Raw genomic sequence first — 21,765 nt, forward strand, 5'->3', positions numbered from 1 at the left:
TATGAAAGATGGGGGGTTAAATAGACTTTTTCCTTAACTCCCTCAACTTGCGAGATTCCGTGCAACTATGGTTCGCAGCAACGTGTTTGGTGCATCAAATTAATTGCACCTATGGATAGATGCTTAACTACTCGTAATCGTAGCAGCCACACTCGGCACCTTTGTAGTTCTTTTTGTTTAGGCCAGTCTCAATGCTTAGTTTCACTACACGATTTCCAAAACGCCATATCAGTTTGAGCGGGATGAAACAATGAATGAAACTAGACTTCACAATGCAGCGTTTCATTTCACCAATTCCAAAACTAAGTAAAGCATTTAATTGCTATAAAATGATGTGATCATATGCATTGATTGATTATGTAGCCATCCACACATAGAAGCATCCATACAGTAGTAATCCCCAAGATGTCCTTTGTAAGCGATCAGTGTACCAGTCACATCCACGGTGATCAAGCATAACTTCGAGAGGAGAGACATGCTTGATAATGATCTGAGCTGCAGCCTTTATATACAATCTATCTGCAAAGTCACAGTGAAAATTAGGACCAAACTAGCCATTTTTACAGAACCAGCAAAATGGGAGTTATAAATATGGCATGCTTTCAGTATTTTAAAAATTACCTATACATATAGAGTGCCTGAGCTTACATATCATTTCAACTAATGCTTTTTGCAGCAGGAAAACACAGAATTTAAGTCAAAAGGGGGCAATCTGCTATAATACAAAAATGAGCGTTACTGAAGACTGAAGTAACGACACAGATTTACCGGCTGAAATGACAAGAACTATATCTCATTATAAAAGAGAAACATTTGGAAAACATGGCAAATGGGGAATTGAATGAAAAGGTGCAATGCTGGGCAATCTGCTATAATACAAAAATGAATGTTTTTGATGACTAAAGTAAATCAATGACACAAAATCTACCAGCTGAAATGACAAGAACTGTATCTCACTATAAAAAGAGGAACATCTAGAAAACATGACTGAGAACTAACCTTAGTCAGCAAATAACTTTTCCTCAAGCTTACGTAATGCCTTCTCTCGGTTAGCCTTTTGATCTTCAGACATGTGACTTGTATCTTGATTGAGCAAGGAATTGTATACCTCAAACATCCTTGCTTCATTTTGCTTCTTTGCTGCCTTCAAATTTGCGTTTGATATCTGAATTTGTGCTTCCGTAACCTTTTCGCACTCCACCTTCCGATCTTGCTGCACCTTGATAATTTTCTCAATATTGTTCCTAAGGATGGCAATTCCTTCCATAACATTATCCTTCTTGCACTTTCCACTACGCTTAGCCTTTGCTGCTTCTCTACCAATGGGACGTGACTGTTCTTCTGGAACATCAACTATCTCAGTCTTGTCTTTCTTTTTTCCCTCAAATTGTGCACACCATTTGGGCTCCTCTTTTAATATCTTCCACCAATGCACCAACGAAAAACGCTTTCCAAACCTGCTTTCATATATATCTTCTATGCCTCTTCCTCTAGCATGTCGTCGGAGTATCCGCTTGTATGCATTTGAGTTACCTTAGTCCAAGCGTCATTGAAATCAGTGATGGATGACTTCAGGCGTGACCAGTGAACCTTCAATTGGTTTATTTCCCTTCTACGGTTTCCATTCCCTTTCCTATTAAACTCCTCAGTGATTTCCTTCCAAAATGTATCGAATTTCTTGTCATTACCCCTAACTGGGTCTTTTGAAACATTCAACCAAGCACTGGCCTACAAAATACGAAATAAAAAATATGAACAAATCAAGTATATTGGGTTACCAGCCTCGTTACAAACCAAGGAAAATAAAAAACTGATCAGTTACCAGCCTCGTTTCTTCGTCATGAGTCTAATATCTTTTCTTTACTGCCCTATTTGCCTCACTATTCTCTCCTTCCTCAATGTCAATAGTCACCGTCTCGTTTGTTGAAGTTCCTTGTTTCACAACTTGGGGTGTTAATGTTCCATAGACACTTGGTGGTGGTGGTGGTGGAGATATTGGGTTCACGTTAATAGTCTGACCAACAAAATGAAAATTTTCTCCTACCATGTGTGGGTGCGGCGGATAGTATGGTTGTTGAAGAAAATTTTAAAAACCACCAGGTGGATAGACCCTGAAGTATGGTTGTTGCAGACATATTCATCAAAACAAAAAATACTAAATGTCAGCACAGCAAATGCAGTATAGTTAGCTGCTATATTACATAAGAAAGCATAGTTTCCACATTACAGCTGGGCATCTCCGGCTACTGCTTATCCAATGTTAAAGGTCAAGCAAGTATGCAGGCAGCACTTCCCAATCATAGAAGGAAGAGAACCCAATTAGACAGAAAATACACTACACATGTAGTTCAGCAGCATCCAAAGTTTCAGATAGAAAAGGACACAACGTGATTTTCACATCAACCAGGCCATGATACTAGACTTCACATATACAGAGACAGTCTGGAGGTCAATGCTGATGGACACACACAAGCTCTGCAGGGCTATGAAAGTATGGATCTATGGCAAGTCAGATACATGCATTTCTATTTGTATGCAGGCTGCACTTTCTACATTACTAAAGTTATTGAAATCTACAAATTCAATGAGAGCTGAGCTTGAAACATCAGCATTAGAATGTGCAAAATTGCAATTATCATTCTCAGATATAACAGATTCACATATGAGTGCCATACCAATCACCAACTGAATCCAGCGGCTTCATATGTTCATAACACCATTGCATCTCACCACAAATATGATATGACAAGCAAATCTAGCATGTTTACACACCAACAAGACAACCAAATATTAGACCCCATGATCAAATCCAACTACTAAGCATGGTAATCAAAAAGAATTTGTGTGACAGTATGGACAAGATTTCCTACTACTTTCAAGATCTGGACCTATGGAATTCACAAGAGAACCGAACCATACAAGAGATCTGGACATCTCTACACATCAAAATCATCGAAATCACCGTGGATCTGGGGCTTACCGTGGACTAGGGAAGGATGAAGGCGCTGGCTCTAGGGCGGACGGTGCTGGTGGACCCGGTGGCGGCGCTGGGGCGGACCTGGTGGTGGCGCAGCAGGGGCCGGCGGCGTAGGAGACAACGCCGTCTTCATTCCAAGGCGGCTGCCTCTGTGCCGAATCCCTCCTTTGACTCGTCGCCCGGAGCTACGTGCCGAATCCATGGCGCGTGCGCGGGGAAGGAGGCAGGAGGAATCGCGCGCGCGCACGGGGGAAGGAGGCGGGAGGATTGGATCTTGGAGCCTAGAGCACGGGATCTTCGCGCCGGGCGGGTGGATGAAACTATCCCTCTCAATGCGGGTGTCGTGGAGTTACCGAGACCTTGGAAACGGAGCTGGCGAGTGTCGTGGCCATGAAACGAATTTGTTCTCTCTCCTCACCATTTCATGCAAAAAGTGTTCCCATGCTGATGTGTCACCCTAATTAATGTGCATGACACTCCCATGACATCCCCATTGAGACTGGCCTTATGGGCATCTTTGAGTGTGTGCCAATTATTGGAGCACGTCCTTCTTACTATGTGCCATCGTTGGAAATCTTTGCCGTTGATGGCTAGTAGGGCGCAAATGCTTGCTTTGGCGACGCTGCGAGAGCCGGTGGAGTGGCGGCTGAGATCACACGATTAATGTATCAAATTAACAAGATGGTCCTGTTCAATTCTTATGTTATGGGTCTTTGAATCCATTAGCTGCTAATAGTTAGTTAGTTGTTCATAGCTAATATTAGCTAGCTAACTATTAGTTGTTGTTAGCTGGTTTTGGCCAACTAGTAGGATAGTTGTTAGACGGTATTCAACTAACAATTAGCTTAACTATTAGTTGAACCCATAGGGATCCAAAGGACCTAATTATTATAGCAGCTAACCATTAGCTGTATGAATCTAAACAGGCTCTATATCTTGTGTCTTGTGTGCTTTCAAATTACTTCATTAGTAATTATTGTTTATGTTTACTGTAGTTAGAGATAAATGTTCCACCATAACGAACTACACGCTACATCTTGTTTTATTGCTTTGGTTCATATCACAATCTTGACTGTTGAGATATATATCAATACATGGGACCTAAACTTCGTTTAATTTAGTACCACATATTGTTTGTACAATTCACTCATATCCCGCTTTGCAGACTAATGACTTTATCGATGTTCCTTTTTTTCTCGTGAGATGTAAAAGTTTACCATCAACTCTGTGGATTACACCTTACTTAGTTGTCGGTCAACATTACAACCCCGCTAAACTCCTAAGCCTAGTGCAAGCAGGCAATGTCGTTAACTATTTCATTCTCTTCTCTCTATTGCTTGTCTTAGTTATCTCTTTTTGTTGTTGTAGAGTGGGCATCAAACTAATAACTCATATCTAAGCAAGAGAAAACAAGTTACATTGGTAACCGCTTAAGGGCGACCCTACTAAGTTTGCATGTAAAAATGAGACAATGGTGGGCGAGGCAACTCTACACAGGTTCTCGTTCTCACGATAAGATAAGGCATATTGAACTTTGTTTCCTATACTCTTGTGCCCAATTTATAGGATTTGTTTCCTAATTGATGTCATAATCGACGTTCATGGTTCTCATTTGATATCAAAATGTTTCTGTTGGTATCATGTAAGTGATTCAATCACGCAATGCACGCATTTATGGGGAGCTTGATCTATAGCTTGTGTAGTTTTAGGACTAACATGTGTTCAAGTCTATTGTAGGTCCCATAGATTGAGGCAAAAGGAGGGAAGGTGAAGAACAATACTATACTACCCAAATGGATTGTACTTCCTAAGTGGAACAATGGTAAAATGTTGCCACATGTATAACTTTGCTACTAATACTTCTCTTTGTGTAAGTTTCATGTAGGAAAATGTACACTCAAGGCCCTTTTTTGGATGGATGACAAAGGGGGATGAAACTAAAGCAACCTTTCCTTTGGATAGATGGAAATCGAAGCAAAGATTCCACAAGTTTTGGTGGAGAAATGGAACTATGGAAGGCTTCAAAATAAAGGAAGCAAGGCAAAGAAAAATATCAAGGATTAAGAGGGAAGGATTACACGTAGGCCTCATTTGGGAGGCTCAATCCAAGGGGACATCCTGACACTTTCCCTAGGCCGCCCCTTCCCCCAGCGCGCGAAATTGCCCTTAGGCCACCTAACTCCACCATTTGGAAGGTCACGCAAGGGGGTAGCCTAACCCGACCGCTAGCCTTTTCCCTGGGGCAACACTCCCCTACCTCTTGTGTCGAGGCATGCTTCCCCGTGCGCTAGAGGCCTAGAGCAAGGCGAGAGGTCATGCTAGCACGCACCAACATCATTGTCCTTGCAACCTTGCCTCAGTCGCCTCGTGCCCCATCCACACCTCAGCCGTCACCGCCTTTATGATCCATAATCGTCTTGGCATCTTGTTCACAATGAAATCAAGCGGTGTCGTTGAGTTCACGATGCAAGCAAGCGGAGTCATGAACAACTGTCCGCCTCCGTCTCCCTGGAGTTAGATGTACCCAAACAGCAGCAGGGTACATGATTGATCTCCCCTGCCATGGAAGGGGATCTGATCATCCACAAAAATCCCTTTAGGGGCTGCTGTTCTCCGAGTGAATCTGCCCTCTCCTACCAAACGAAGCCCTAGTGTCGAAAAGATGAGAGATAACTGGAAATTTGATGATTCCATGGACATACATAAAAGTTAGAATGCCTTAACAAAATCACTAAACTAAAGACATTCAGTGTGCCCATGAGCGCTTGTTTGGTAGAGCTTCACTTTTTTATTTTTTGATGGAGTGATTCTAGTTGATTCTTGTGAGGGAGCGGGAAGTAGATTATAATTGATTCTAGAATGATTTTGACGGGGATTGAAGGAGTAGTGAGGAACGGATTTTTTTTTGGCTCCCAACTCCTAGCGTAAATGGAGAAGTGATTCTTGTATGCACAAGAATCTGCGTGGATTTTTAGCTCTACAAATAGGCCTGTAATTACCAATTACCGTTGGAGTGAAAAACTTGGCGGTATATCAATAAATATACAACAGAAGAAGTGGCGATGTTAAAGTAACATACAGCTCCCCATTTATTTGTGGCAATGCCATGCAAATCTCCACAGCTCAATACGGAGTAGTAGTTTACATTACCTCGAACCAGACCCAACGTGATTTAGTAGACTACGAACCAAATGCAGGGCATCACCGTAGCTCACATACATCACCGTCGCTTTCATACTACCCTGCGCCGGGTGCCCGGTGGCATCATCGCGCCCGTCCAAATTCCCAAGGCATGTAGCCGACGTAGGCCAACCCCATCGCCCCTCGCCAGGCGCAATTACGCAAATGAGCCGCACGCATCAAAGCCGGGGGAGAAGAGCCGCCTAAATAACATGCCCAGCGCGTCCAGGTCCCGCGACAGGAGGGCGTCGGCGTCGCCAATTAAACTCACTCACCACTGGTACTTGGCCTTGACAAGCACGTCCTCATACAGCACGGCGGCGTGGTCCCAGCTGAGGTCCTGTGCCATGCCGCGCGCCTGCAGGCCGCGCCAGCTCTCCTTGTAGTTCCGGTACGTGTTGAGGCAGTGCGAGAGCGCGTCGATCAAACGGTTCGCCTCCGCGCGGTCGAAGGTCCACCCGAGCCCGGTGTCGTTGAACGGGTCGAACGGCGCCACCGTGTCCCGGAGCCCGCCCACGGCGTGCACCACGGGCACGGTCCCGTACGCCATCGCGTAGAGCTGGTTCAGCCCGCACGGCTCGAACCGCGACGGCATCAGCAGGATGTCCGCGCCCGCCGTGATGCGGTGCGCCAGGGGAACCGAGAACCCGACCCACGCGCGCACCTGTTCGTTGTGCTCCGCCTCGCACCGCCGCAGCATGTCCTCCAGATCGGGGCGCCCGGTGCCCAGCATCACCAGCTGCACGTCCTGCCCCGCGATCCAGTGGATCGCGTCGGCGATGAGGTCCACGCCCTTCTGTCCATCCAGACGCCCGATGAACCCAATCAGTGGCACGTCGTCGCGGACCTGCAGGCCGAGCTGCCGCTGCAGGGCGGCCTTGCACTGCCGCTTGCCCGTGTCCAGCGTCTCGAACGTGTAGTTGGTGTAGCCGTCGGAGTGGAGGTGCACGTCCACAGCGGGGTTCCACTCGCTCATGTCGATGCCGTTCACGATGCCCTGCAGCTTCCAGTCGTTCTGATTTATGATGTCGTGGAGGCCCCACCCACCTTCCGAAGTCTTCAGCTCCCACAGGTAGCCATTGCTGACGGTCACCACCCGGTCTGCCGTCTTCAGCCCCGCGGCGAAAACGTTGCTGTGATCGCCACCGATATTGTCGAACAGTTTGAAGTGATCGATGTAGTGTTCAGGCAAGTCAAAATTGACGAAGTCGTCTACAGGACCACGACCCTGCAGCAAAAGGATAATTGAGCATAACTGCATCAGTCATTTTGGTCGTGTCAGGTCAAATGAGCAAAAAAGCTAACTGAAATACATTAACCTACGCAATAATTTAAACCTTTAGCACATAATTGTCCATTAAGTTTCATGAACTAAGACAACTAGCATATTCATTGCCATAAGAACTAACTATATGAAACCTGAAAGTTACAATGAACCAAATTGTTGCCTGAATGTAGCAAAGAACTGATGCTGAAAATAGGAAAGAACCTAATCGATCCCTCAAAATAGCAAAGAACTGATGCCTAAACCATATCCAGCCAAAAATATTCCTAAGAATATACCACAAATACATTTCCTCACATGGGTAACATTCCTCTCCGAGATATGGGTAACTTTCCTTATATACCACCCATTTTATCCTTTCAAAAAAATTCATAGTTTCATTTCATCTGAGTTTCAGATCAGTAGTCAACTGGAAGAAACTAAGAACATAATAAGCTTCTAGGTTGAGTCATGCAACAATTGATATGACTAGATAAATCTAGAAAACTTCTCAAGGAGAAATACCAACAAAGATATAAAAAAGATAAGTACATGTGATTTCAAAATAAAGTATACTAATGGGTTGACTATTATGAGAGAAAACAAGAGGCAGCTTAAGTTTAAGGTGCAAAACCTGATGAGCAATGTTGTGTATCACAAGCACAGAGCGAGCATACTGCATCAAACCATTGTCCCGGTAATAGGCCTTTAGATAGACTGGCAGAAGTGCAGTATGCCAATCATTAGCAATGAAAACTAAGTTGCCATCACCATAGACGGTGCCGCCACATGGAGCATACCATGGAACCTGCATTCAGAATAAATTTGAAAAGGAAGATAATGAAGATTTATTCGTCCACAATAACTATAACAGACATGAGCTGCAATGGAGTTTGTTATGACAAACTATTCAATGATGAGGTGCATAGACATCTTGGAAAAATAGAATAAAAACATATTAATTAAATGGTGCAGAGTGCATCTTGGGGCCTGGACACTGTTGACTTATCAAAGTTTGCCAGTAATGAATTTATCTACGTATTGGTCAGTAATCAATCAGAAATTTTAAAGTCCAAGTTAGTTCTCTTTGTGAATTGCTTAGAAACCAATGTCTAGCAGTACCTCAACAGCGGCCTTGCAGAATAAAATCATGCGCTTCAAAATATCCTGTCATCAATTGATTAAATACAGAGACATAGTTTAGATAAATGTGATAGGTATCCAATTTAGTTTTTTACTGTTTGAAAAGGTACTCGAAAACTGGTATTTACCGATCTTTCTCCTCCATAAATATCATTGTGCCGGTGCCGGAAGGGAGGGGCTTCTATGAATACAAAATCAACTCCATCAATGTAAGAGTGAAAATAAGTAACTTCTGAATCCTGAAAATCACAGGAGGAAAAAAATTCAGGTCTCTCATCTTTTTCTTTCATACAGGACCAACACTACAAACTCTTTGTTTCCATTTTTTGCATACCTGTCCAGCTACCCTGTAACGTCTCCGTACACCTAAATCCCGGGCTTCTGCATACTCTCCGTATCTTGGTATCACGACCTGATATTGCCATATTGGAACACAAAATTGCATTACTTTTCTGGTCACATATGAATTATAATTTCCTCCCTTTTTGTGGAAGTATACTAGAGCACTGACACAAAACTTCATGTTAGAGAAGTATGACTATGTGACCTTTTTTTCCCACATGTTTCACAAAGGACAAGAGTTCAGAATCTGCACTCAGGTGCATGGCAGCTGAAACTGCATCTGTTGTCTCTTGTAGAGTGCATAAATATAATGAAAATGGAAGAGATGAATACCATAACACGGTGTCCTCTCCTCGCCAAAGCCTTAGGCAAAGCACCCACAACATCTCCAAGGCCACCTATGCGATAGCGGTTGTCAGAGCAATTGCTTAGTTTGGATGGAGAAACTCAGCAGAAATGCAATTTACCGGTCTTGCAGAAAGGAGCACATTCAGAAGCCACCACGACGACATTCATCACATTAGGCCCAGCCAAAGGGCCAGGTTCCTTGTCCTCAATGTCATCACCAGCACTCGCCGCCGCATCAGTAGCTGGAGCGGTGTCCGCCTTAGCATCCACCGGTTCAGCGATGCCTATGCTTTCCACGGGTTTAGCATCATCCACTGCGGGCTTCAGCTCTTCAACCTTCGCACTGGCATCGGTTTCTGTCTTGGTGACAGGAGCCGATGGTTCAGCTTTGTGTTCGGATACCAGTGCCGCGGATTTGCTCGCACTGCTGCTCCCAACCGTTCCGTTTTGATTTGCAGCGCTCTGGCTTTGCTTCGGCGCAGAGGTCACAGGTTTGGGAGGCGAAGTAGAATCTACAGCCTGAGTAAACAGGTTTGAGACTTGAGAGACAGCCAGAAATTTAGCATCAATGAAGCTGAGCAAAGCACCTAGTACAAAGTTCAGCGATTCAGCAGCTAAAATATACTACTGTTATAGTTTCGAGCGTGTGTGTCACATGTGGTATTTGATCAGGAGAAAGGAGCGGCTAAAACTGCACGTGAAGCTGCATTTCCGTCAGAAACGGTGAGTGTCTGCTAAATTTGACATGCAAACCGTGCACAAATCCCCAATAGTAATTCTAGAGCTTGTCTATGTAACACCCGGGTGTTTTAGCACCCGGTAACACCTGAATTTTTCCCCCCACAGATACTGTTCATCTTACTCATCTCTTCTCTTCCTCCTTGGCACACATCACACGTCACAAATCACAAATCACAAGTAACAAGTCACGAGTAACAAATCACAAATCACAAGTAACAATTTTTTTCTATGAAAGGACGGAGACAAATTTGGTTGCGGCGCCGGAGTTGGGGAAGAAGCTCGCCAGACTTGAGTTGGATGCCGGGGACGGCGGCGGCGGCGGCGCGGGGACGGGCGAGCACGAAGGCGGTGGCGCGGGGACGGGCGGGCGCAGGCACGGCGGCGCAGGTGCTGCAGCGACGCGGGCGCGGCAGACGTGCGATTCCGCGGCAAAAAAAAAAAAAAAAAAAAAAAAAAAAAAAAAATCGTGTGCCACCGGCTCATAAAACAGCATTTCCGTAATTTGATAGGAGTACGGAGTACTATTTTATGCGAAAAAAATTAAGTTAGATGTTGCAAGTAAAATCAACCTTGGCCTTGCTGCCCTGCACGGCGACCCCCTTGGACGAGGAGCTCTTCCCTGCCGCCGCGGCCTCCTCGCCCTCACCCCCGGCCGGCGCCGCTGCGGCGCGCACTACCGCCGCTCCATCCCGAGACGGGTCCCGCCGCGTCCAATGCAACCGCAGCTCCGCGCCGCTGTAGCCGTACGAGCGCAGAGCAGCGCCCACCCTGCCCCGCCTGCGCCGCGGCGAGGAGGACGCGACGAGGAGGAGAAAAGCCGAGGACGAGGAAGAGATTGCCGCCGACATGGGGATGCCTCACGCTACTGCTGCTGCTGCTTCCGCTTGTACCAGGAAACGAGAGCCTGGAGCGTGTATGGCGAGCTGCGCGGCGCACGAGGGAGATCTGCGCGAGTTTGTGAGGCCCGTGTTAAGGCGTGGATGATGGGCCCCGGGGGAGGAGGAGGATCTGGACGCCACGAATGAGCCGATCGAGTGGCTAGTGCGGGGAGAAGGTGAGAGCGAGAGCGAGAGCGCGTACGGGGAGGACGAAGGCGACAAAAGCGAGCGCAGGGTTGGTGTGGTTTTGCATTTTGGGTGGGAGATAATATTTCTCCAAAAATGCTTTATTTTGACTCGCGGAGTGATTGACCTGCGGGCCAGGGTTCGCCATTGGGTGCACCACGTGGAGTAGTGGGAGTGCGCTATCGGTCCATACTCTCCATCCAGAAACGGGTCCCGGTGCTTCTGAGTTCTGAGACGTACATGAGCGGCTGAGAGCCTGAGGCTTGAGAGAATCGTTACTCGGTCGTTTCTGACTGACAAGTGGGCATGTGAGCAAAGGCGCGTGTGTCCGGCGTGTTACCGTGTGGGTGTATAAAATGCTGCTAATTGCTGAATCGGATCAAGATGTGACCTGTTATTTCTGTTGTTTAAGTTTAGGGCTTGTTTGGATACAGGTGTGTCTGTCTCGATCTAATTCTACTCTAATTCACTTTAACACATGTTGATTGAGATGAATACATACGCATTCAAATAAGACTCTAGGTGGATTATGAAAGGATTTGATGTCGTCCAGAGAGAGTATGAATAGCTTCTGAAAGTTAACTACAAACAACGAAGTTTTAGAATACCTATAAAGATCAAGCTCAAATCAATCACCTAAGAGAAAATTTTCTATTTGACACTAGAAATAATGTTGCTTTCTTATTTGATACCCAAACTCAATTTTTTTCCTACTTGTCACCGTCTCAAATTTTTCTTTTTTATTTGACACTTCCATTAGTTTAGAGTTATAACGCTGTTAAGTCCTAGAGGAAAAAACTATTTTATCCCTATAGTTCTTTTTACCAGTTATGACATTCCCGGGTAGATATTCCTATCTTTTGTTTAATATTTTTATTTTGAACAGTTATGTTTTCTTTTTGCTTCTGTAAAATAAAAAACGAACATCATCTTATATAATTACTTATAATTACGTTGAGTTCAATATCAATCATTTAGAAACACAAATCATAATAATAAAATGAGATCTCCAACAATAAAAATCTCATACAGGCTCACATCCATTACAAAACTAACCAGACTAACAAAATTTAGCTATGTTGCGGTACTCCCAAACAACCGTGAGTTGTTCATTTATTTTGACCAGACGGTGATGATCACATATTACCTCCTATAAGGTAATAGGTGAAATTTATTCTCTGATGATCACAGAATAACACGAAGTTTTAGAATACCTCCAGAGAGCAAGCTCAAACCAATCACCTAAATATCATTTGCTGCCCTGGTGTTGGGGCTTCCCTTTTTGGAAGGGAGTCTTATGGGCTATTCAAACAACTTATATGGGGATTAAGTGGTTAGTAGGGAAAATGAAAAGAGAATTAGATTTTTGAAAGATAACTGGTTTGAGAATTCTAGTCTTACTATTCAGTAAATGGCCTCTTTATGTCATTTGTGGCTGACAAGGTATTACTGTGGCAGAGACATGGTAATGACTTAAAGCTAACTTTAGGAGATCAGTCTCCTATAGTCTTAAGACATTATGGTTTGAGCTGGTAAGTATCGCTTAGGGTAACAATTTTACCGATGAGAATGATCATATTGTCTGGAGCTTTAGCTCAACTGAGAAATATATAGTGTAATCTCTATACGCTGTGATTAATTATAGGGTAAAGTTCCAGTTTAATTTCAAGATGTGTGGAACTTACTATTCCAGCTCATGTTCAAACCTTTTTATGACTGCTGATAAACAATAAGTTGCTTACTCGAGATAACCTTGAAAAAAGAAAGGAAGTATCTAACCCAACCTGTTTGTTTTGCAATGAATTTAAGTCAATAGTCATTTATTCTTTTGGGTGTTGTGTAATACTTGGAAGACTGTTTTAGAGATTTTAAATGTACATCTTGGCCAAGACTTTGAATTAGTGACCCGCATCGGTTGAGCAACAAGAAGAATGGTTTTACTAATGTGGTTAGCTCTGCTATGCTTTGGGGGGGGGGCTTATGGAAACTCTAGAATGATGTTTGTTTTTGGGGAGTGAGATGGTCGGGGGAGAAGCAGGTGTTGACTCGACTTGCTGGGACATTGAGACACACGAAGATAGTGCTCAAGCGGGAAACTTTTTCTCTAAAAATCAAGCTCAAACCAAACATAGATGTGTTTGGAGATATCTAGTAGCAAGTTTATGAAGTACCTGCACTTACAAACACACACAACTAAGGATCAAGTGGGAAACAAATATTGTAACTCAGAACACGAGAGTGATAAGATATTTGTTTCACCAAAGTATGGGTTCCCACTTGAACCATGTGTCTCTATTGTGGTGATAGTGAGCAACTAACAAAACTCGTGCTTATACTCGTGACGGGCCCCTCTTGACCACTATCATTGTCCTCACTAGATGATCTTCTCCCTTGTGGGGGCAAGATCGCAGGCCTCATAAATTTTCTCGCAACTCACCATAAGCACGGGAGTTCACTGGGCGACACCTAACTGTCTAGGAGGTTTCTCCTCAACGAGTAACAAATGCTTCATGAATTTGGCGAAGATTGACAAGTACTCGAGGTTTGGCTTGCTCTCTTAGTGCTCCCTAACACCAAATCTCTAAACCCAACACTTGATCTCACACTAATCACTCACTCTCACAAAGAGAGAGGCTGGGAAGAGTCTCACAAGACTTTGGAAGGCTCTAGCAACCACAAGAACATCAACAACACCTCTAGGGGGCATGGGGATGGGTATATATACCCACCCAAAAACTAGCAGTTAGAGCTATAAAACTACCTGCTATGTCCTGAAGAGTGTGGAACTTCCGCACCTATGCGCGGAACTTCCGCGCCGTAGAATTTCAGCAATTTGTGGAACATCCGCAACTCTTCAGAATAGCTTAGGTCACCTCAAAAAAATCACAACTCTTAGCTCCGAATTTCAACTTTGATGATCCTTCAAAAAGTTTATTCGAAGACCTATCCAACTTAATCAAGGACAAGCTCCAAGATCAACAAGTTCAAGTGTTGTATCATGTGTTTCTCTCAAGTTAACACTCGAGGTTATGTTAGTTTGAGCACTTGAGACTTGTCTAACTATACATGTTGCATTCCCTTGATAGTACGACATACCTATACTCAAAGATCAAAATGATACATATGTTTTAACAGCTTGAGTCTTCATTGTCTTTATATGCCATTTCTTCTCAACATCTCTTCACGAGGATTTGCAACCACCTTTGTCTCTATCCCTTGAGTAAATATGAGCACGTGACTTGACACCATTTCAACACATGAGAGTTTGTTTCATAGCTTCACGTCACTTCCACATGATTCAACAAATAATCGATCCTACACATAATATGAGATTAGTGCCAATACTCAACACGTACTCTTTTCTTCACCACAATCGTGGTCGCATGCATGTCGACCATGGATGGTAGGTAGAAGTTCGCTAAAGTAACTTGTCGAGTCACATCAGTCTATACTCTATACATAAGATAAGATACTACGGATATTTTTCATATTATGTCCATTTATTTACACAGTTAATCCAAGTATAAAAATTGGGCATTTTATATTGAAAAGCGTAATGCCCTCTTTGCTTGGTTGATAAGCCATGACTAAAAGTACTACTGACTGATTTGTTGTGAGAGAAAAATACTGTTCGTTGACTGAAAAAGTAGAGCTTAAGCGAGATAAAAGTAGGGCTTAAGCGAGATAGTTGGCCGTGCTAGTCAAAATCCTGCTGTAGATCTTTTTAACAAAAATGTCACGGCCTCGGTGAAAGATCTTCAAACAATACGACGTGGCAGCGCACCACCCACGTACTCCGCAGAAGGGTCCAAGAGTTCACCGCTCATGTGACTTGGCACACAGCTCAACCACACGCCCGGGTCCAACAACAAAAAAGCGGAAACAAACAAAACTTGATCCTTACACGATCCAGACCGTCCAATTTCTCGGTCAAACGGCCAGCATATCCCGCAATCTCCCCTCATCCTATCCATCCTTCAATACTACACTCCCTTCGGAGGTCGGAACTCGCACTCGAGAACGTCGAGCTCAAACGAAAGATCCTCCTCCCTCCCAAAGGCGAGTCCGTTAGCCAAGAATCCCGGCAACAATGACCTCCCTCTCCTCCGCCGTGGCACTGCCGTCCTCGTTCCGGGCCCGCCCGGCTGGGGGCAGCCGGAGGGCGCGGATGGTGGTGACGCGCGCGGCGGCGTCCAGCCCGAAGCTGCCGAACGGGCGGCGGCTGCGGGTGGCGGTGGTGGGAGGCGGCCCCGCGGGCGGCGCCGCGGCGGAGGCGCTGGCGAAGGGCGGCGTGGAGACGGTGCTGATCGAGCGGAAGATGGACAACTGCAAGCCCTGCGGCGGCGCCATCCCGCTGTGCATGGTGTCGGAGTTCGACCTGCCGCTCGACCTCGTGGACCGCAAGGTGAGGAAGATGAAAATGATTTCGCCGTCCAATGTCGCCGTCGACATCGGCCGCACGCTCGCGCCCCACGAGTACATCGGGATGGTCAGGCGCGAGGTGCTCGATGCCTACCTCCGCTCACGGGCACAGTCCGCCGGCGCGGAGGTCGTCAACGGCCTCTTCCTAAGGTATGCACGGAAAACCCAACAGCAAGATTTTTCAGGAACTGAAGTGAATGCTGTCATTCATACTCTTGCACTGATGTTGGCAGCATTTTGAATTGCATGCTGCTTGTGCCTACTAGTACAAATTGATTTTACTTTCCTAGGGGGGAAATATTTGATCTTAATTTGTGCATGCATGCCAGTTTAGATAGTTTGTGCATGCGTTTTTAAGACCCTCAATTCTAGTCCTGCCACAACCTTCATGGAATTCGATTCAAATCGAATGAATCAAAAGTACATATCCAAAAATGGATCGGCATGCTTCAAAAAGCCAACTCTGAAATCTTAATGTCAGTTGCTGTGCAACAAGTGAACGCGCGGTGAGACTTAGGCCCCGTTTGGGAGGGCTTCTCCACCGGCTTCAGAAGTCGTTTGGAACCGTTTTCTATTAAATGGGATAAAGTAAAATAGCTTCACTTGTGAAGCCCCTAAAAACATGTTCTCATAGTGATTTGGGGTGGGATAGAGAAAAAAAAAATGGCTTCTCCTGGCTTCTCCTCCAGACCTCAAAAAAAAACATGCGAAAAGCCATTTTACCAAACAGTTTACCAAAAGCGCTTCAGCTCCACCGATGAAACTGTTCGTGGAGCTAAAGCCAAAAAAAATAAAAATAGCTTCACTGGTAAGTGAAGCCCTGCCAACGGGGGGCTTTATGTGATTGTTTTGGTCAGGTACGAGGCGCCCAAGGAGCCGAACGGCTCGTACGTGGTGCACTACAACCACTACGACAGCAGCAGCAGCAACGGCAAGATCGGCGGCGAGAAGCGGTCGTTCGAGGTGGACGCGATCGTGGGCGCGGACGGCGCCAACTCCCGCGTGGCCAAGGACATGGGCGCGGGCGACTACGAGTACGCCATCGCCTTCCAGGAGCGCGTCAAGATCCCCGACGACAGGATGGTGTACTACGAGGAGCGCGCGGAGATGTATGTCGGCGACGACGTCTCGCCCGACTTCTACGGCTGGGTGTTCCCCAAGTGCGACCACGTCGCGGTCGGCACCGGCACCGTCACGCACAAGGCCGACATCAAGAAGTTCCAGGCCGCCACGCGCCTGCGCGCCAAGGACAAGATCGAGGGCGGCAAGATCATCCGCGTCGAGGCGCATCCCATCCCCGAGCACCCCAGGCCCAAGAGGTACCATACTACCATGAGTTTCTCGGTGCAAGATTGGCATGTCATGCAATTGGCGGACATGACTGACTAATTGACCAACAAATGAAATGAAATGCAGGGTGTCCGGGCGGGTGACGCTGGTGGGCGACGCCGCGGGGTACGTGACCAAGTGCTCCGGCGAGGGCATCTACTTCGCGGCGAAGAGCGGGCGGATGTGCGCCGAGGCCATCGTGGCGGGCTCCGCCAACGGGACGCGGATGGTGGAGGAGAGCGACCTGCGCAAGTACCTGGCCGAGTTCGACCGCCTCTACTGGCCCACGTACAAGGTGCTGGACATCCTGCAGAAGGTGTTCTACCGCTCCAACGCCGCGCGCGAGGCGTTCGTGGAGATGTGCGCCGACGACTACGTGCAGAAGATGACCTTCGACAGCTACCTCTACAAGCGCGTCGTGCCGGGCAACCCGCTCGACGACATCAAGCTCGCCGTCAACACCATCGGCAGCCTCGTCAGGGCCACCGCGCTGCGCCGGGAGATGGAGAAGGTCACCTTGTGAGCCGCCGCCTGCGACGTCGTCGAAATGGCATTCACTTGGGGTGTTCGTTCTAGTCGCAGCTGATCGGTGTATTAGTAGAGATTTGCGGCTGATCAACCGGGTTAATTTAGGCCAACGTGCGTGGGCAGTGGGCACGGAGAGGAAGACAAAGAGGTTGTGCAAGTGCAGCAAGTAGATCAAAGTGCTGCCTGTTTGTGTCGATCGATGCTGCAACATATAGCATCTGATGATGTTGAGAACTCGGAGCAGTTCATCGATTGGATTGCTGACGACGGCAAACTTCGACGTGAATGAACGTATAATAGATCAAGACATAATAATAAGAGCAAACTAAAATTTCCCCGTTCTGGTTCTGATTACTGTATCCCTGTTTCTTTAGTTTCTGAACTCTGACGAGAAAGCAAATGTATGGAACTGTTGCACTGCTCGTCTAGCTCTCATACATAATTCATGGCAGAACCATTCTAAAATCCGAACTGGGAGGATGGCAAGAAGAAGCAAACAGTTAAACACAACAAAATGATTCAACTGCTGTCCAGTTAACTTACTGCCCAATGGCAAGCCTGATCTTAAGGTCATCATACTACACCATACCCTACTGCTAAGTGCTAATTACACTACGAGACGGCTGACTGCTGCCCTAGTTAACTTACTGCTAATTACACTACGAGATGGCTAACATTACTGCTAATTACACTGCAACACTGATGCATTGCCATCAGACAAAATTCCTATGTGATCAGACCTGCACCTGCACAAAATTCAGGGACCAAATCGGCAAGCAGAGGTATCCTTCACCAGGTGCCATGGCCGCCTATGAGGTGCTTCCTCTTGAAGCTCTCCTTGAAGCACACCTGCCTGAGGTGCTTCGTCCTCTGATCGAGCATCACATCGGGCCTCTCCTCCATCAGCTTCTTCGTTACCTGCAGGAATTCCACCACGCTCCTGGTCAGATGCCCGTCCTCTTGTGCATTCTCCTCGTCCTTGAAGCACACCTGACTGAGCTCTATCGTCCTCTGATCCAGCATCACATCGAGCCTCTCCCCGAGCAGCTTCACCGTCTGCTGCAGGAATTCCACCAGGCTCCTGGTCAGATGCCCGTTCTCTTGTGCATTCTCCTTCCCGAGCCCCCGCAGGACGCGCGCTCCATTTTTGTCAGTTCATGAAGATTGCAGAGAAAATCTACTAGCCGAAACGAAGTTGAAGCCAGTGCTAGAGCGAGAGAAGCAGAGACCTGGACGTTGTCGATGAGCTTCTGCAGACTCTTCACCTTCCGGTGCGGCCAACGCGGGATGCCGAGCTTCCGGCATTGCTTCTTCAGGACGGTGACGCCCACGTTGAGCTCCCGCGCCGCCTGCTTGATCGTCACGGAGAAGTGCTGCGACACCTGCTCAAAAGTCAGTTCCTTCTTCGTTTCTGACGACCCAACGCACCGACGTCCTGGTATCTCTGCGACCGTCTGCACATTGGCAGACTCGATCAGGGCCTTCTCGCAGTCGCCGTCCTTGCTCTTGCGATGCGCGTCGCCCTCCTCCATCTGAGCCCAGAAACTCGGGAAGTCAACATCATACAGGTCGCCAAGCTCATCTGCGTTCAAAGAAGAAGGAACATGAACTCAAGAAAATGCGCAATGCTTGCTTTCTTGCTTGCGCGAATCCTTGTAACAAAGCGTCGCTGTACCTTGAGACAAGCTGCTCTCTGAACAAGTACTGGTGGCACAGAAACGCTGAGCTGAGAACAAACTTGAGCGTGACTGAAAAGTACTGCACATGACAGGATTGGAAAAGAGTAGCATTCGATCAAATAGAGTAAAAAATCCTTACTAATGTTCATCGCAGGGAACAGTTCTGGAGAAAGTGTGTACTTGAAATCCTGAAACTGGAAGTACCACTCATCTTCCTCGTAGAAGCGATCTTCCATTGGCGAAGGAAAGAAGTTCAAGGCTATGCAACGAAGTAGTAGGGATGCTACGAGGAAGAGGATGCTTTCGTGTATACGTAGTGAGAACTGAGAAGTACAATGCCAATGTCGCCAGTCACTATCTTTTCATTTGGCAATGTCATTATTAGAAACTTTACAGCTCCCAACACATATCCATTTTTGAAGCCTAACTCTCTTTCTCTCTCACCTCTGACGGCAGGTAGATGCAGCATCTACTGTGAACACCAAAATTAAAATAAAAAATGCAAGGATTCATGCAATCATGCATAAGTGAGTAACCGCGAGAATTCTCTTGATAGAATAGAACACTTGCTCAGTTACTCATTTATCTTTTTCCCTTAAGGGCTAATTTGGAAACTCAAATCCCAATGAAATCCTTGACTTTTTCCAGGATGAGAAATCCTTGGAAAAATAATTTAAATAATTATTTAGTTCTATATGGAGAAGTTTTCCATCCCTAGGTGTACCTCCCCTTGTTTCCAAATTAGTCCTAAAGGACCGACGATTATCAGGGAAAAGTCCCTCTATCCTGAAATATATTTATCTTTTTCCCTCAAAGGAGTGATGATTACCAGGGAAAAAAGTACTTCTAACTTTATTTTTTTCTAGTACTCTCTCTTTCCTAAAATATAAATATTCTGGAGATTATAGAACGTATTATATGGTAAAAAAATTACACATATAACCCTCGATGATTGCTATACTTGGGTGGCGATAAACATTGATGGTAAGTATGTTGCCTTCTTAAAATAAGCTGGAGAATTAGTTCACCTAAAATACCTTATAAGTAATTCAGAACAATTGTCCTGTTCGTTTAGCTGATAAGACATGACTGAAAGTACTATTGACCGATTTGTTGTAAAAAAAATACTATTTATTAACTGAAAAATACAACTTATAAGTCAATTAAACAGGGCTAATGTCTGTCACCAATCAGTCTCTTTTCATTTGGCAATGTCATTATTAGAAACTTCACGGCTCCCAACACATATCCATTTTTGAGTATCTAAAAAAAATCCATTTTTGAAGCCTAACTCGTTTTCTCTCACCTCTGACTTGAGCTAGATACACGCGTGCATCTTCTATGAACACCAAAATTAAAAGAAAAATGTAGGTTCATGCATACTCGCTCCTTCCCAAAATAATTATCACCCATTTTAGGAGAAGTCAAATATTTTTAACTTTAACTAAATATATACAAGAAATCATTGATATTTATGGTGCATAATACTATGAGTATCATTAGATTAATTATCGAATATATTTTCATAATAAACTTATTTAGAGATATAGATGTTGTTAATATTTTCTATAAATCTAGCCAAATTTAAGAAAGCATGACCTATACAGAGTCTAAAGTGACACTTGTTTTGGGACAGAGGGAGTAAGTGAACAACCGTGAATTTTTTTGGACAAAACACTTGCTCAGTTACTCATTTATCTTTTTCTCTTAAAGGAGTGTCGATTATCAGGGAAAGGGTGCAAGGCTTACCTTGTAGGAATAGATGTTTCTTCATAATGTTATTTTTTTTCTAATACTCTCTCTATATCCTGAAATACATGATATCCTAATTTTTTTTAAATATGTTTTGTGGTAAAATAAAAAATTTATAACCCTCTATGATTATCATACTTGGGTTAGTGATAAACATTAATTAATGATAAATATGTATCATATATGTATATGTTGTTTTTTAAACGGGATTGAAAGGTTAATTCATTTAGAATATTTTATAATTTAAATGATTTTTTAATGTTTATATATTTTATATTTTAGGACGGAGATAGTTGTAACACCTCTGGTGTTACGAGCTTGTTTAGCACCTAGGTTAAGGCCTTTTAAAAATTGTGGCAAAAATGTTCATGGTTGTTAAGTTCAAATTTAACTCTTGTCTTTTCTAAGTTTGAAAGAGTAGTAAACAATGCCATTTTGGTCTTTAAATTCTAACTAAAATGTTTAAACACTAGTTTCATATTCTTGTATTGTTGGTTGCATCTAAATAAGCTCTTGGGCATGGGGTAGGTCATAGTTGCCTTGGGTGTCGCGTTGCTCCCATAAAAATTCCCCAAACTTCGTTGGAACGTGTTGTAACCATGTTGTTAACGCTCTGTTCGTGAACTGGCGTTCAGCGCGATGAGCTCATGTTGACATCCTTCTATCCCCCTCTCTGGTTGCTCTCTGGCCATGGCGATGGCTTTGCTAGGTCGCTAGTAATGTTAACTTTAGGATAGGGAAATTAGTTGGGCCTCAATTGTGATCGTTAGTAGCTTTCGCTTTGCTTTAAAATGCGTGCACATCACCAATAGCAGTCGTTCGGTCTGAGTTCACGGTCACCGCGGACACAACGCTGTTGGTGCTGTGCTCAATCATGACCAAGCTACGGTCGCTGGCTAGCTCGTGCGCCAGGCCGATGCCGTGCTGTGCCCTGGCCTTGTGTTGTCCTACCCGACTGGCTGCGGTCTGGTCCCACTACCACGGTGTGCGCATGCC

General features: G+C 45.2%; 3 protein-coding genes and 1 pseudogene across 3 annotated transcripts; 1 reads left to right on the forward strand and 3 right to left on the reverse strand.

Annotated features, from left to right (window-relative positions):
• Nucleotides 1-401: 401 nt before the first annotated feature.
• Nucleotides 402-2,704, reverse strand: LOC136470596 (glutathione S-transferase T3-like; annotated as a pseudogene).
• Nucleotides 2,705-6,042: 3,338 nt separating this feature from the next.
• Nucleotides 6,043-11,011, reverse strand: LOC136478093 (soluble starch synthase 2-2, chloroplastic/amyloplastic-like). The gene is made up of 8 exons (XM_066476428.1): nt 10,565-11,011; nt 9,374-9,773; nt 9,240-9,304; nt 8,899-8,976; nt 8,693-8,803; nt 8,544-8,588; nt 8,056-8,229; nt 6,043-7,385 (listed from the first exon to the last, which is right to left on the reverse strand). Exons 1-8 carry the CDS (start codon nt 10,841-10,843, stop codon nt 6,429-6,431), a joined length of 2,109 nt encoding a protein of 702 aa, XP_066332525.1. The 5' UTR covers nt 10,844-11,011; the 3' UTR covers nt 6,043-6,428.
• A 4,054-nt stretch (nt 11,012-15,065) lies between these two features.
• Nucleotides 15,066-17,686, forward strand: LOC136478094 (geranylgeranyl diphosphate reductase, chloroplastic). The gene is made up of 3 exons (XM_066476429.1): nt 15,066-15,631; nt 16,339-16,800; nt 16,898-17,686. Exons 1-3 carry the CDS (start codon nt 15,150-15,152, stop codon nt 17,331-17,333), a joined length of 1,380 nt encoding a protein of 459 aa, XP_066332526.1. The 5' UTR covers nt 15,066-15,149; the 3' UTR covers nt 17,334-17,686.
• Nucleotides 17,687-18,072: 386 nt separating this feature from the next.
• LOC136470597 (protein RKD3-like) lies at nt 18,073-19,253 on the reverse strand. The gene is made up of 5 exons (XM_066468387.1): nt 19,198-19,253; nt 19,014-19,096; nt 18,568-18,920; nt 18,188-18,397; nt 18,073-18,084 (listed from the first exon to the last, which is right to left on the reverse strand). Exons 1-5 carry the CDS (start codon nt 19,251-19,253, stop codon nt 18,073-18,075), a joined length of 714 nt encoding a protein of 237 aa, XP_066324484.1.
• Nucleotides 19,254-21,765: the final 2,512 nt, after the last annotated feature.

Source organism: Miscanthus floridulus, chromosome 8, assembly GCF_019320115.1.
Source record: "Miscanthus floridulus cultivar M001 chromosome 8, ASM1932011v1, whole genome shotgun sequence".
NCBI classification, from domain to species: domain Eukaryota; kingdom Viridiplantae; phylum Streptophyta; class Magnoliopsida; order Poales; family Poaceae; genus Miscanthus; species Miscanthus floridulus.